At 43.5% G+C, this 14,971-nt stretch overlaps 1 protein-coding gene across 1 annotated transcript in view; it reads left to right on the top strand.

The window, feature by feature from the left end:
• The window catches only part of Iqcg (IQ motif containing G), a 36,225-nt gene that overhangs the window by 9,735 nt on the left and 11,519 nt on the right, over positions 1–14,971 (top strand). The window contains exons 5-8 of the mRNA XM_048346865.1: positions 500–628; positions 9,293–9,374; positions 10,140–10,301; positions 13,492–13,566. Coding sequence (XP_048202822.1) covers positions 500–628; positions 9,293–9,374; positions 10,140–10,301; positions 13,492–13,566 — 448 coding nt within the window. The remainder of the gene's footprint in view (positions 1–499; positions 629–9,292; positions 9,375–10,139; positions 10,302–13,491; positions 13,567–14,971) is intronic.

Raw genomic sequence — 14,971 nt, forward strand, 5'->3', positions numbered from 1 at the left:
CACTTGAGCCACAGAGCCCCTTCTGGCCGTTTTCTATACATGTGGCACTGGGGAATCGAACCCAGGGCTTCATGTATACAAGGCAAGCCCTCTTGCCACTAGGCCATATCCCCAGTCCCCAGGCTAGTTTTTTTTTTGGCCAGTCCTGGGCCTTGGACTCAGGGCCTGAGCACTCTCCCTGGCTTCCTTTTGCTCAAGTCTAGCACTCTGCCACTTGAGCCACAGCGCCACTTCTGGCCATTTTTCTGAATATGTGGTGCTGGGGAATCGAACCCAGGGCCTCATATATACGAGGCAAGCTCTCTTGCCACTAGGCCATATCCCCAGCCCCCCCCCCCCCCCAGGCTAGTTTTGAACTGTTGATCCTCTCTTACCTGAGCCTCCAGAGTTCTGGGATTAAAGGACTGTGCCATCACCCCTGGCTTACTTCTGGGTTTTAACTTGTTTGACTTTTCAGCCTTTTATGAAAATAGCGTACCTTTCCTGTTTCTCTTTACAGGCAATATCTCAGTGATGTGATTGCAAATACCCGGCAGGAGCTGGAAAATTCAAGCACTTTCACACATCTCCAAGAAGCCTTGAGCAAGGAAAGGAATGAGAAATTGCATTTCTATGAAGCCATTGCCAGGTCAGAGTAATGTTAGGTTTATTTACTCTGACTTCTTTTTTCTTTTTTCTTTTGGTCAGTCGTGGTATTTGAACTCAGGGCCTGGGTGCTGTGCCTAAGGATTTTTGCTCCAGGGATAGTACTCTACCACTTGAACCACAGCACCACTTCTGGTTTTCTGGTGGCTAATTGGACATAAGAGTCTCACAGACTTTCTTTTCCTGGCTGGCTTTGAACCACAATCCTCAGATCTCAGCCTCTTGAATAGCTAGGATTACAGGTTTAAGTCACTGGTGCCCAGCTTTTTTCTTTTTCTTTGCCTTTTTTTTGGTGTGTGTTTGTTTTTAGATATGGTCTTTCAATATTGCCCAGACTTTCTAGGCTCCAGTGATGCTCCTGCCTCAACTTCCTGAGTTGGTGGAACTATAGCCAAACACCACCACATCCGGCTCTGCATTGCAATATTCTAGAATGGTGTAAACTTTTATGAAAAAACCTTAAATTCATGGGCTCGGGATATGGCCTAGTGGCAAGAGTGCTTGCCTTGTATACATGAAGCCCTGGGTTCAATTCCCCAGCACCACATATACAGAAAATGGCCAGAAGTGTCACTGTGGCTCAAGAGGTAGAGTGCTAGCCTTGAGTAAAAAGAAGCCAGGGATAATGCTCAGGCCCTGAGTTCAAGCGCTGGGCTTGGGCTCTATCCCTCAGCTTCTTTTGCTCAAGGCAAATGGTCTATCACTTGAGCCACAGTGACACTTCAGTTTATTGGAGATAAGTCTCACAGACGTTCCTGTCTGGACTGGCTTCAAACCCATGATCCTCAGATTTCAGCCTCATGAGTAGGTAGGATTACAGGTGTAAGTCACCGGAACCTGGTTTTGATAAACATTATTTTGTGTGACCAGATGCACATAGGTATTACCCTTTCTGTTTCTCTCCTAAGAGTATACTCCTCTAGTCTCACTGAATGTGAATTTCTAGAGACTTGTATATTTTTCATTTCCCAGTGTATTTTAGATCTAGCTTCCACATATGAGAGAAAACATGTCCCAATTAACTTGGTTTACCTCAGTTATGATTTGTTGTAAGTCCATCCGTTTCCCTGCAAATTATATGTTATTCTTTCTAATGGCTGTGTAAACTTCCACTGTGTATAGGTACCACATTTTTTTGATCCACTCATCTATTGTAGGGCATCTGGGCTGTTTCCAGAACTTCACTATTGTGTATAGTGCAACAATGAACATGGATGTGCAAGTGTCTTTACTGCATCCTGTCTTGTGATATTCTGGGTAGATGTCCAGGAATGGTATGGCTGGGTTGTAGGGAAGGTTGTATGTTTAAATGATGATGTTGTTGTTGTTTTCCAGTCCTGGGGCTTGAACTCAGGGCCTAGGCTCTGTCCTGGACCCTCTCTGTGCTCAAGGCTAGTGCTCTACCACTTGAACCACAGTGCCACTTCTAGCTTTTTCTGTTTATGTGAACTGAGGAATCAAACCCAGGACCTAATGCATGCTAGGCAAGCACTCTACCACTAAGCCATATTCCCAGCCCCTATGTTTAGTTTTTTGAGAAACCTCCACACTGTTGGCCAGAGTGACTGTGCATAGTTTACATTTCTACCAACAGTGCAGTAGGGTTCCTTTTCCCCTATATCCCCACCAACATTTGTTGTTTTTGGAATTCACAATGTTTGCCAATCTAACTGAGGGGAGATGGAATCTCAGAGTTGTTTTAATTTGCCTTTCTTTTATGGACAGGGATGATGAGCATTTCCTCATGTGTTTCTTTGCCATTCTTACCTTCTGAGAAGTCTCTCCTTAGTTCCTTTGCCCATTTAGTAATTGGTTTGTTAGTTTGGGGAGGGGTTAGTTTCTTTTTTTTTTTTTTTTTTTTGCCAGTCCTGGGCCTTGGACTCAGGCCCTGAGCACTGTCCCTGGCTTCTTCCCGCTCAAGGCTAGCACTCTGCCACTTGAGCCACAGCGCCGCTTCTGGCCGTTTTCTGTATGTGTGGTGCTGGGGAATCGAACCTAGGGCCTCGTGTATCCGAGGCAGGCACTCTTGCCACTAGGGTATATCCCCAGCCCCAGGGGTTAGTTTCTTAATCTCCTAGTTTATTTTGAGTAATAGGCCTTTGTCTGGTGTATTGCTGGTAAAGATCTTCTCCCAGGGCTGGGAATATGGCCTAGTGACAAGAGTGCTTGCCTCCCATACATGAAGCCCCAGGTTTGATTCCCCAGCACCACATATATAGAAAACGGCCAGAAGTGGCACTGTGGCTCAAGTGGCAGAGTGCTAGCCTTGAGCAAAAAGGAGCCAGGGACAGTGCCCAGGCCCTGAGTCCAAGGCCCAGGACTGGCCAAAAAAAAAAAAAAAAAAAAAAAAGATCTTCTCCCAGTCTCTTGGCCATCTTTCTAGTTTTGTAATTATATCCTTAGCTGGGCAGAAACTTTTTAGTTTGATGAAATCCCATTTGTTAAGTCTGATTCCTATCTGCTGTGCCTCTGAGAATTCTTTTCAAAAAGTGTCTCTCTATATCTATGAGTTCTAGTGTTTCTCTTACTCCCTCTTGCAGTAATTTCAGTTTCAGGTCTGACGTTATGGTCTTTTGATCTGCTTTAAGTCGATATCCATGCATGGTGACAAATAGGACTCCACTTTTAGTTTTCTGCATATAGATGCCCAATCTCCCCAACATCAATTATTGAGGAGGCTGCCTTTTTTCCACTGTATATCTTTGGCTCCCTTATCAAGTATCAGATATCTGTAAGTATATGGTAAGTGAATTGTTTTATTTCTGGGTTTTCTAGTCTGTTCTATTGATCTTTGGGTCTATTTTTGTGTCAATACAAAGATGTTTATTATTATTATTATTATTATTATTATTATTGTTATTATAGCTTTGTAGTAGAGTTGTGGCATCAGCATTACTTTTTTGCCTAGCATTGCTTTGGCTACTTGAGGTCTTTTGTTGTTGCATATGAATTTTTGGATTATTTTCTCTATCTCAGTAAGAAAGTTCATTGGGGTTGCATTAAATTTGCAGATCATTTTTATCAGTATGGCTGTTTTTACAGTGTTCCACCTATCCATGAACAGGGAAGATCTTTCCATTTCTTGGTGTCAGTTTTGAATTCTTTCTCCAATTTTTAATAGATTTCACTGTAAAGGTCTTTTGCTTCTTTGGTTAGGTTTATTCCTAGATGTTATATATTTTTTGAGGCTATTGCAAATGGAGTTATTTTCCTGATTTCCCATTCTGCTTGTGCATTGTTGAAATACAGAAAGGCTACTGATTTTTGTGTGTTACTTTTGTATGCTGCTACTTTCCCAAAGCTACCATAGGCTCTAGGAGCTAGCTGCAAATAGAGACAGTTTGACTCCTTTCCCTGTGTGAAGAATCCCTTTCATGTCTTTTTCTTGCCTTATTGCTCTGGCTAGGAATTTCAGAACTATACTGAAGAGGAGTGGAGAGAGTGGACATCCTTATCTTGCTCCTGATTTGATTTTATTTAAAAAAATTTTTATTATCAAACTGATGTACAGAGAGGTTACAGTTTCATACGTTAGGCATTGGATACATTTCTTGTACTGTTTGTTACCTCGTCCCTCATTGCCCCCTCCCCCTCCCCCTTTCCCTCCTCCCCCAAGAGTTGTTCAGTTCATTTACACCAAACAGTTTTGCAAGTATTGCTTTTGTAGTTGTTTGTCTTTTTTTACCCTGTGTCTCTTGATTTTGGTATTCCCTTTCAATTTCCTAGTTCTAATACCAGTATACACGGTTTCCAATATACTCAGATAAGATACAGAGATAGTGTAGGTACAACCACAGGAAGGGGATACAAGAAGATCATCAATAATAGAAGCTACAGTTACACATAGCACATTGAAAGTAGTTACAACAGTGATATAACAATCGTTTCCATAACATGGAGTTCATTTCACTTAGCATCATCTTATGTGTTCATAAGGGTATAGCTATTGGGCTCTTGTGATCCTCTGCTGTGACTTGCCTAAATCTTTGCTAATTATTACCTATAAGGGAGACCATAGAGTCCATATTTCTTTGGGTCTGGCTCACTTCACTTAGTATAATTTTTTCCAATTCCTTCCATTTCCTTACAAATGGGTCAATGTCATTCTTTCTGATAGAGGCACAAAATTCCATTGTGTATATGTACCACATTTTCCTGATCCATTCATCTACTGAGGGGCATCTGGGTTGGTTCCAGATTCTAGCTATGACAAATTGTGCTGCAATGAACATTATTGTGCTGGTGGCTTTAGTGTGATTTTGTTTGTGGTCTTTTGGATAAATACCCAAAAGTGGGGCTGCTGCGTCATAGGGGAGCTCTATGTTTAGCCTTCTGAGGAATCTCCATACTGCTTGCCAGAGTGGCTGAACCAGTTTACATTCCCACCAACAATGAAGTAGGGTTCCCTTTTGGCCACATCCCCTCCAACAATTGTTATTGTTAGTTTTCTTGGTATAGGACTGGGGTGAGATGGAATCTCAATGTTGTTTTGATTTGCATTTCTTTTATGGCCAGTGATGTAGAGCACTTTTTCATACGTCTCTTGGCCACTCTCATTTCCTCATCAGAGAAGTCTCTTTTTAAGTCTTTAGCCCACTTGCTGAGGGGGCTGTTGGTTCTTTGTGGTTTTGTTTTGGAGAAATGTTTGCTCCTGATTTTAGAGGGTTTTTTTTTTTTTTTTTTTGCCAGTCCTGGGCCTTGGACTCAGGGCCTGAGCTGGCCTGTCCCTGGCTTCATTTTGTTTGAGGCTAACACTCTACCACTGAAGCCACAGTGCCACTTACGGCTCTTCCTGTTTATGTGGTGCTGAGGAATCAAACCCAGGGCTTCATGCATGCAAGGCAAGCAAGCACTCTACCAATAAGCCATATCTCCAGCCCCAGGAAGTGGTTTTGTCACTATTTAGTGTGATGTTGGCTGTTGGTCTGTCATATATAGCCTTTGTTATTTTGAGATATGTTTCTTTTGGTCCTAGCTTCTCCAGAGATAAAACACGAATAGATGTTGGGTTTTGCTGAAGGCTTGTGGTTCTTTTCCTTGGTTCTGTTGATGTGCTGTATTATATTTACGATTTACATATGTTAAACTAGCCTTGCATCTCCAGGATGAAATCTACATGAATGTAGCCTGTGATTTTTTTTTATGAAACCTACATGAATGTAGCCTGTGATTTTTTTTTTATAACTTACTGAATTCTGTTGGCTAGTATTTTACTGAAGAGCTTTGCATCTGTGTTGATCATAGAGATTGGTCTCCAGTTCTTTTTTTGTTGAATCCCTACCTAGTTTGGGGATGAGAATGTAGCTGGCTTCATCTCTATTTCATGAAAAAGTTGAGGAGTACAGGTGTGTTAGTTCAATCTTAAGAGTCTTGTGGAATTCAGTCGGACCTGGGCTTTTCCTGGTTGGAAGTCTGCTGATTAATTCCTCAATCTCATTATGTGTTATGGGCCTATTTAAGTGGTTTATATCTTCTTGGTTCAGCTTAGGCAGTTTGTATGACTTGAAATTTATGCATTTTTCCTAGATTTCCCATGTTGTTTGAGTATAGGTTTTGAGAGTAGTCCTGCATAATCTTTTGGCTTTCTTGGATGTTTGTTGTAATATTTCCTTTGGCATCTCTGATTTTGTTGCCCTCAGTCTCTTCCCTTTTTTTCTTTGTCATTTAGCCAGTAAATTTTATTGATTTTTAAAAAAGGGCAGGGCATGTGGCTTAGTGGTAGAATGCTTGCCTAGCATGCATGAGGCCCTGGGTTTGATTCCTTGGTGCCACATAAATACAAAATAAGCAAATAAATAAAATTTAAAAATAATCCAACCTTTTGTTTCTTTGATGTTATTTATGGTTTTTTAGTCTCTATTTACTTGATTTCTGCCCTAATTTTTACTCTCTCTTGCTATCTAGTAGTTTTGGGGTTGGTTTGTTCCTGTTTTTCTAGCAACTTTAGTTACAACATGAAGTTATTTACTTGTGCTGTTTCTCTTTTCTTTTTTTATGCTTAGTGCTATGAACTTTCAACTCTGCTTTTGCAGTATCTCAGAAATTCTGGTGTGATGCATTTTCATTTACATTGAATTCTGAGACGTTTCTGATTTCCTCCTTTATTTCTTCAGTGGCCCACATGTTGTTCAGCAGTGTGTTGTTCAGTTTCCCTATGTTTGAGTGATTTCTACACCACAGTCATCTTTCTTAAGACTGAATTACCTGAACATCTTTAATCAATACCAAGTACATTCTAGCTTAGTGGTAGACTAGATGTAAATATATAAAGCCTCTGCTTTGATACTTGGCATTATAAATCCCAACAAATGAGCAAAATACCACGTATAAACAGGCACTTATGGCTTACACCTGTTGTCCTAGTTACCCAGGAGGCTGACATCTGAGGATCATAGTTCTAAGCCAGTCTAGCAGAAAAGTCTGAGGACTCTTGTCTTCAATTAACTAGCCAAAAGTAGACTGGAGATGTGGCTCAAGTGGTGAGCACCACCATGAACAGAAAAGAAACAAAGCAACATCATAAGGACCCTGAGTTAAGCCCCAGTACCAATGACCAAATAAAGAACAAAGTGTATGCCAAAGAAAGTTGAGAGTTTTGTTTTCCAGTTTTCATGTTCCATGGATATTTAGCACAGAACTGCAGTAGCTTGGGGTGGTAGGGAGGAGGGAGGAAAGGGAGAGAACTAGACAGAAGAAAAGGTGAGAGAGAGAGAGAGAGATAAAGAAAAGGGGGTGGGGGAAGAGAAGCCTGCATAGCAAGAACCTACCTCAAAAACAAAACCAACATGAATAAAAATGCTTTAAGACAAAAATAAAATTCTCTTTATATAAATTCATATCCCTTAGTATCCCCCTCCTAGTAGACACCAAAATATGAATGTGCCAAGTAGGCTGGGAATGTGGCTTATTGGCAGAGTGCTTGCCTAACATGTATGAAGTCCTAGGTTCGATTCCTCAGTACCACATAAACAGAAAAAGCTGGAAGTGGCGCTAGGCTCAAGTGGTAGAGCACTATCCTTGAGTGCAGAGTGGCTTAGGAATAGAGTCCAGGCCCTGACTTCAAGCCCCAGGAATGGCAGGGGGGAAAAAAAAGAAGAAAATGCCAAGTGCAGATGGCTCCTGCCTGTAATCCTAACTATCCAGGAGACTGAGATCTGATGATCACAGTTTGGAGCCAGCCCAAGTAGGAAAGTCTGTGAGACTGTCTCTAATTAAGCACTCAAAAAGTAGAGCTGTGGCTGAAGTGGTAGAGTGGTAGCCTTGAGCAAAAACAGCTTAGGGACAGCAACCAGGCCCTGAGTTCAAGCCCCGGAATGACAAAAACAAACCATACACACACAAAAAGAGAACAGTGCAAACCAATGGCCTACCAGGAAAGCTATCAACATCTATGCTGTTCCTCTTTCCACCACTAGATGGGGACAGTCGTGGTGTGGCTCGCTAGCAGTGAATGCTGTCTGCAGTGACAGCTGTTAGGGTTAGTAGACAGGTACTGTGTGCAGGAACTGCCCTTTAAATATATATGTCCTTAAGAGATCCAGCACAGAGCTTATTACCAATGCAAGGGAAAGAATGACACCTGTACTGACAAGAACTTTTCATTGTGAGCACAGATCCCCCACAGATCTGTGGGTTCTGTGTCTATGGATTCACCCGGCCACAGGCCAAATGCACTTGGGGACAAAGTGAGCCTGTGCCAATGTAAAGGCGCTTTTGCTTTTTGTGCTAGCATGAACTCAGGGCCTGGGCACTGTCCCTGCTCTTTTTTCTTTTCTTTTTTTTTTTAATTTTCCAGTCCTGGGGCTTGAACTCAGTGCCTAGACTCTGTCCCTGAGCCTCTCTGTGCTCAAGGCTAGTGCTCCACCACTTGAGCCACAGTGCCACTTCCAGCTTTTTCTGTGTATGTGGTACTGAGGAATCAAACCCAGGACTTCATGCTAGGCAAGCCCTCTACCACTAAGCTACATTCCCAATCCTAAAAGATATTAGCGCTCCCCTCCCCTTTTTTGGCCTGTATTGGGGCTTGAACGCATGGCCTTATGCTCTTGCTTGACTTTTCCTGCCTAAGGCTGGCACTCTACCCTTTGAGCCACATCTCCACTTCCTCCCTGAGCTTTTTTTGCTCAAGGCCAACATTCTACTACTGTAAGCTACAGCTCTACTCTGAGCTCTGTGGTGGTTAATTTTTTTTTTTTTTGCCAGTCCTGGGCCTTGAACTCAGGGCCTGAGCACTGTCCCTGGCTTCTTTTTGCTCAAGGCTAGCACTCTACCACTTGAGCCGCAGTGCCACTTCTGGCCATTTTCTGTATATGTGGTGTTGAGGAATCGAACCAAGGGCTTCATGTATATGAGGCAAGCGCTCTTGCCACTAGGCCATACCCCCAGCCCCCTGTGGTGGTTAATTGAAGATAAAGGTCACATGGATTTTCCTACCCGGACTGGCTTTAAACTGCCATCCTCAAATCTCAGCCTCCTGAGCTAGGATTATAGGTGTGGGCCACTGGTGCCCAGCTCCCGCCCCCTTAATTTTTTTTCTTTGCTCAGATTCTTGTTAAGCAGTTCATATTCCTCCTACCATAGCCCCAGAGTGCTGAGATGACAGGTATGTGCCACCACACCCTACTACAATTATTCTTGTTTCTTCTAGGGAGGAAAAAGGAAAAAAGCAGATCAGATCTCTTCAGAGGCAAGTGATGAATGTAAAAAAAGAACGGCAAGCTGAGGTACAGGTAAGAATTACCTGAATAACATTAAAAGTTACCAAGCTTAAACATGTACATAGAAGCTGGCTTTCTTAAGTAAGAAATGTTACATATAAAAGACTGATGCTTCTTCTGGGCTGCCATTACTATTGTCCTTAGAGAGAAGAGCCAGAGAATTGGCTAGGATGCATTTAAGTGTGCCTCTGAGGACAGGCATGGGTGTTCCTGCCTGGCTCTCCTGGCTCACCTCATTTAGTGCTCAGTCTTCACTGCAGTGTTCTTTCAGTTCTAACGGCCTTAGGAAGCTAGCATATTCATTTCTTCATTTCTTTCTTTCAAAAAATTCTTCTTGGCTGCTGCAAGTTCATTGGCACATGAGTCCACATGTAGTCAATAGCTTTGTAATAAAGACTCCGGATTCAACCTCTCAAAAAATTCTTCTTGGGCTGGGGATATGGCCTAGTGGCAAGAGTGCTTGCCTCGTATACATGAGGCCCTGGGTTCGATTCCTCAGCACCACATATACAGAAAAATGGCCAGAAGTGGCGCTGTGGCTCAAGTGGCAGAGTGCTAGCCTTGAGCAAAAAAGAAGCCAGGGACAGTGCTCAAGCCCTGAGTTCACGGCCTAGGACTGGCCAAAAAAAAAAAAAAATTAATCTTGACTTATTATTATTATTTGTTCCCAAGCTCTTTAACCCTTTCAGGTCTCACATTTTGGCATCAGAGGCCCTCAAAGGTGTTTATGTATTCATTTGTTTATTTATTTATTTAAGCCTGGTCTTCTCTCTGCAGAGTCGGAATGAATATATTTCTCATCTCAAGGACCAGCTGCAAGAGATGAAGGCAAAAACCAACTTGGAGAATCAATATATGAAAAAAAATACTGAGCTGCAGATTTCTCAGACCCAGAGGAAATGTAACAGGACAGAGGAGCTCTTGATGGAGGAGATTGAGGTAGTCATGGCAGCACTAGGAAGCACCAGGCAGGCGGAGATGTAGCTCTGTGGCAGATCATGTCCCCCCGGCATCCCAGCATGTGCCATGTCCTGTGTTAGATGCTGTTTGACCTGTCACTGCTGATAGTCCCTCAGATAACTAAAGAGGAGGTAGAGGGAGGTTTCCTTCCATCTGCTTCTAGCACTCACCAGCCCTTGAGGTTGAAATATGACTAAGTTAAATTGTGTGTGTGTGTGCGCATGTGCCTGTGCACTGGTACTGGAGCTTGAACTCGGGGCCTATCACTCTGGCTTAGCCATACCCATCCCCAAGGCTGGCCTTATACCATTTAAGCCACACCGTCACTTCCAGCTTTTTGCTGGTAAAATGGGTACTTGTTTTGCAGACTTCTCTGCCTGGGCTGGCTTTCAACCATGAACCTTAGGTCTCAGCCTCTTAAGTAGTTAGGGTAGCACTCTGCCTAAATAAAGTCTTAAGTCTTTACAAGCAATTTTTGTTGTTGTTTTGTTGGTGCTGGTGCCTGAACCCAGGGCCTGGGCACTGTCCCTGAGCTGTTTTTGCTCAAGGCTAGCACTCTACTATTTGAGCCACAGCTCCACTTCTGGCTTTTTTTGGTAACTAATTGGAGATAAAAGTCTCATGGAAGGGCTGAGAATATGGCTTAGTGGTAGAGTGCTTGCCTAGCATGCATGAAGCCCTGGGTTCTATTCCTCAGTACCACATACACAGAAAAGGCTGGAAGTGGTGCTGTGACTCAAGTGGTAGAGTGCTAGCCATAAACAAAAAAGAAGCTCTAGGACAGTGCCCAGGCCCTGAGTCAGGCCCAAGAACTGGCAAAATTAAAAAAGAAAAAAGTAGCATGGAGTTTCTGCCTGGGCTAGCTTTTAACTGCCATCCTCAGATCTCAGCCTCCTGAGGTAGCTAGGATTACAAGTATGAGCCACTAGCACTAGATAAAAGCAGAATTTTTTTTTAACCAGTCATGGGGCTTGAACCCTGGGCCTGGGCGCTATCTCTGAGCTCTTCAGCTCAAGGCTAGGGCTCTACCACTTGAGCCACAGTGCCACTTCTGGTTTTTTCGTGGTTGCTTGGAGATAAGAGTCTCATAGACTTGCCTTCCTGGATTAGCTTTGAATCACAATCCTCAGATTTTAGCCTCCTGAATACAGGTATGAGCCACTGGCACCCAGCACAAGCAGAGATTTTGATGGGCGATTACCTACCTCTGCTTTTCTTTCTTTCTTTCTTTCTTTTTTTTTTTTTTTTGCCAGTCCTGGGCCTTGGACTCAAGGTCTGAGCACTGTCTGGCTTCTTTTTGCTCAAGGCTTGCACTCTACCACTTGAGCCACAGCGCCCCTTCTGGCCGTTTTCTATATATGTGGTGCTGGGGAATCGAACCCAGGGCTTCATGTGTACGAGTCAAGCACTCTTGCCACTAGGCCATATTCCCAGCCCCTACCTCTGCTTTTCTTATAACAACTTTGAAAATTCATTGTACTGGGCTGGCCAAAAAAAAAGAAAGAAAGAAAATTCATTGTACTCTCTCCTCAGTCTTTTATTTTGGAGAGGGGACTATTGAGGGTCTCAATATGTTTCACAGCACTCTTGCCACTAGGCCATATTCCCAGCTCCAAGCAGCCTGTCTTTGAACTTCTGGGTTCAAGTGATCCTCTTACTTCAGCTTCTCTAGTAGCTCTACCAAGCCTGTCCAGTCACCACTTTTTCCTCTTCCTCTTCTTCCTTTTCCTCTCCATGTCCTTCTTAGTACTAGGTACTCAAGTACTCATGAGTACTAGGTACTCATGTTCTTCCTTCCTCACTTGGCACTCTACCACCTGAGCTATGCCTCCAGCCCACTTGTTCATCTTCTTTCTTTCTCTCTCTCTCTTTTTCTTTCTTTCTTTTTCTTTTCTTCCTTCCTTTCTCTCTCTCTCTCTTTCTTTCTTCCTCTCTTCTTCCTCCCTCCTTCCTTCCTTCCTGTCCTGGGGCTTGAACTCAGGGCCTGATCAGTGTCCCTGGCTTCTTTATGCTCAAGGCTAGCACTCTACCACTTGAGCCACAGCACCACATCCAGCTTTTTCTGTTTTTGTGGTGCTGAGGAATAGAACCCAGGGCTTCATGCATGCTAGGCAAGCACTCTACTACTAAGCCACATTCCCAGCCCCCACTAATTCTTTCTAAATCCACTAGCCCTTTCTTTTGGTGATTATTGGGAGATGACAAAACAAGACACTTACTCACTGCAGGGTTAATCACTGAAGTACTTCATCTCACCAGTGCTTTGTACCTTCCTATAACAAATCAAAAATCTGGAACGCTAGGTTTCAGTCTGCTCTCATTTATGAAGATGAAAAATCACTCTTGAAAACTGTCAGGTGAAGGAAGGTGTATACCTTCTTTAGAGAAGAAGAGCTAAATGGCTTATTTATTTATTTATTGCCAGTCCTGGGCCTTCAACTCAGGGCCTGAGCACTGTCCCTGGCTTCTTTTTGCTCAAGGCTAGCACTCTGCCACTTGAGCCACAGTGCCACCTCTGGCCGTTTTCTGTGTATGTGGTGCTAGGGAATCGAACCCAGGGCTTCATGTATATGAGCCAAGCACTCTTGCCACTAGGCCATATTCCCAGCCCTAAATGGCTTAAGAATGGCCAGAAAGACAGCCTTCATGAGAAGAGTTTTAGCTAGCTTGATGTGGGAACTCAGGCCTGTAAAGTAGGAGTCTAATAAAGGAGGACTGGGAATCTGAGGCCAGACTGAGAAACCTAGAAGAAAAGAAAGCAGGGGTGGGGGTGAGGAAGGTATGTAAGTGCAGAAGACTCTGATTTGTGAAAGCTCACCCCCAGATGGTGCCCCTAACATGACAAAACACTTACTCAGGATTCCCTTTCCTGCGCCTAAGAATCTTGTGCCTTTGAGGCATTGTGTTTCTCCTTGAACTGATGTCACTTTACGGGTGGCAGTACTGTGGTTGTTTGTGGGGACTTTGCATCTAGCTAAGGTGGTGCCCACCTTCAGCGGTGTCTGTGAGATGCCAGTGCTGAAGGGAGCCAAACTGGAGCGAGGCCTTAGCAGTTCTGCATCCCCGCTGCAAAGGAGCTTTGCTGCTCTTGGCTGCACCTGTCGCCTGCAAACTTCTCACCCCGGCCTTGCTGGGTCACATTGCTGGTATTTCATTCTTGTTCGCATAGAAACTAAGGATGAAAACAGAAGAAGAGAACCGGACTCATATGGAGATTGAAATATTCCTTAAAAAAGAGCAACAGGTGAGTCGCCATAATTATTTCTCCACTGATTGTGTGTGTGTGTGTGTGTGTGTGTGTGTGTGTGTGTGTACCTTTGTGCACTGATGGCATCGTGCTGACGGCATCTGAAAGTAGCACGGACTTTAGATGACATTTAGCAAGATAGATGTGAACTAGAAGGTAGGAGAAAACTTCATTTCTGCCATCAATATTGCATTGTTAATGGTCCCTCTAGGGTAACTAAGCAAACCAATAAATTGAGAAGAGAAAATTCAACCGAAGAATTACGAGCTACTAAAAAGGGACTGGCTAGAGGGGTAAAAGACAACTTTAGTTGGACATTGGTGGCTCACGTCTGTAATTTAGCCACTGAAGATGTTAAGATCTGAGGATCATGGCTCAAAGCCAGCCCAGGCAGAAAAGTCCCTGTGAGACGCTTATCTTCAATAAACTACTCAAAAACCAGAAATGGCTTTGTAGCTCAAAGTGCTAGAGTGCAAAAGAGCTTAGGGACAGTACCCAGGCCCTGAGTTCAAGCTCCATAACTGACAAAAAAAAGAGACTGAGATCTGAGAATCACGGTTTGAAGCCCACCTGGTCCGAAAAGTTTGTGAGAATCTTTATCTCCAATTAACCAGCAAAAAGCCAGAAGTGGAGGTGTGGCTCCACTCAGGGTGGGGGTGGGAGAGGAATCCAAGCAAGAGCTAGAGGCCCTGAGTTCAAAACCCAGCACAAGTGCACACACACACACACACACACACACACACACACACACACACACACCTACCTCTAAAGAATAGCCTAAAGGCTAGGATCCTTCTCAGGGCTAATACTCCCTGGAGAAGGCTGGACCTCTGGGTAGTAAAGACCTTTGCTGCATTTCCCTGAGCCAAGGTAAGGCTAGCAAAGCAGGAAAATTAACTTTGCTAAGTTCTTTTCTTTTCCCCTCAATCCGGTGAGTAATAAATTTAAGAGGAAGACTGTTCCTATTCACTCAGATGATGGATGATAGAGGTTTGCTGAAGCTGAGTCATATTTACATGCATGTATTGGCTATGGTGTAGGTGAATGGGTAATGGGTGCCACTGCCCATTCCCCCCAGCAGACAGGAAGGAGGAAGAGAAGGCTTCCTGGAATGTTCTCTACTGCCCTCTTCTGGCAAAATCCAGCGTTTTGCTAATTGACCAAGAACAAACAAGAATTCAGTGAAGGATGAATTAGGAGCTGAGAGGTGATAAATTGATAACTGGCACAAATAGGAAGGTTTTTTTCCCCTTTATTCTACTAGTAAGTATGAGGTTTCCTCTTCAGGAGTTTTGCTAACACTTTTTATTTTTCAGTGTCTTTTGTATATTTGCTTATATTTTGTCATGCCAAAGTGGAATTCAGACATTTTTTTTTGGCCAGTCCTTGGACTTGAACTCAG

Source organism: Perognathus longimembris, chromosome 5 (genome assembly GCF_023159225.1).
Source record: "Perognathus longimembris pacificus isolate PPM17 chromosome 5, ASM2315922v1, whole genome shotgun sequence".
NCBI classification, from domain to species: domain Eukaryota; kingdom Metazoa; phylum Chordata; class Mammalia; order Rodentia; family Heteromyidae; genus Perognathus; species Perognathus longimembris.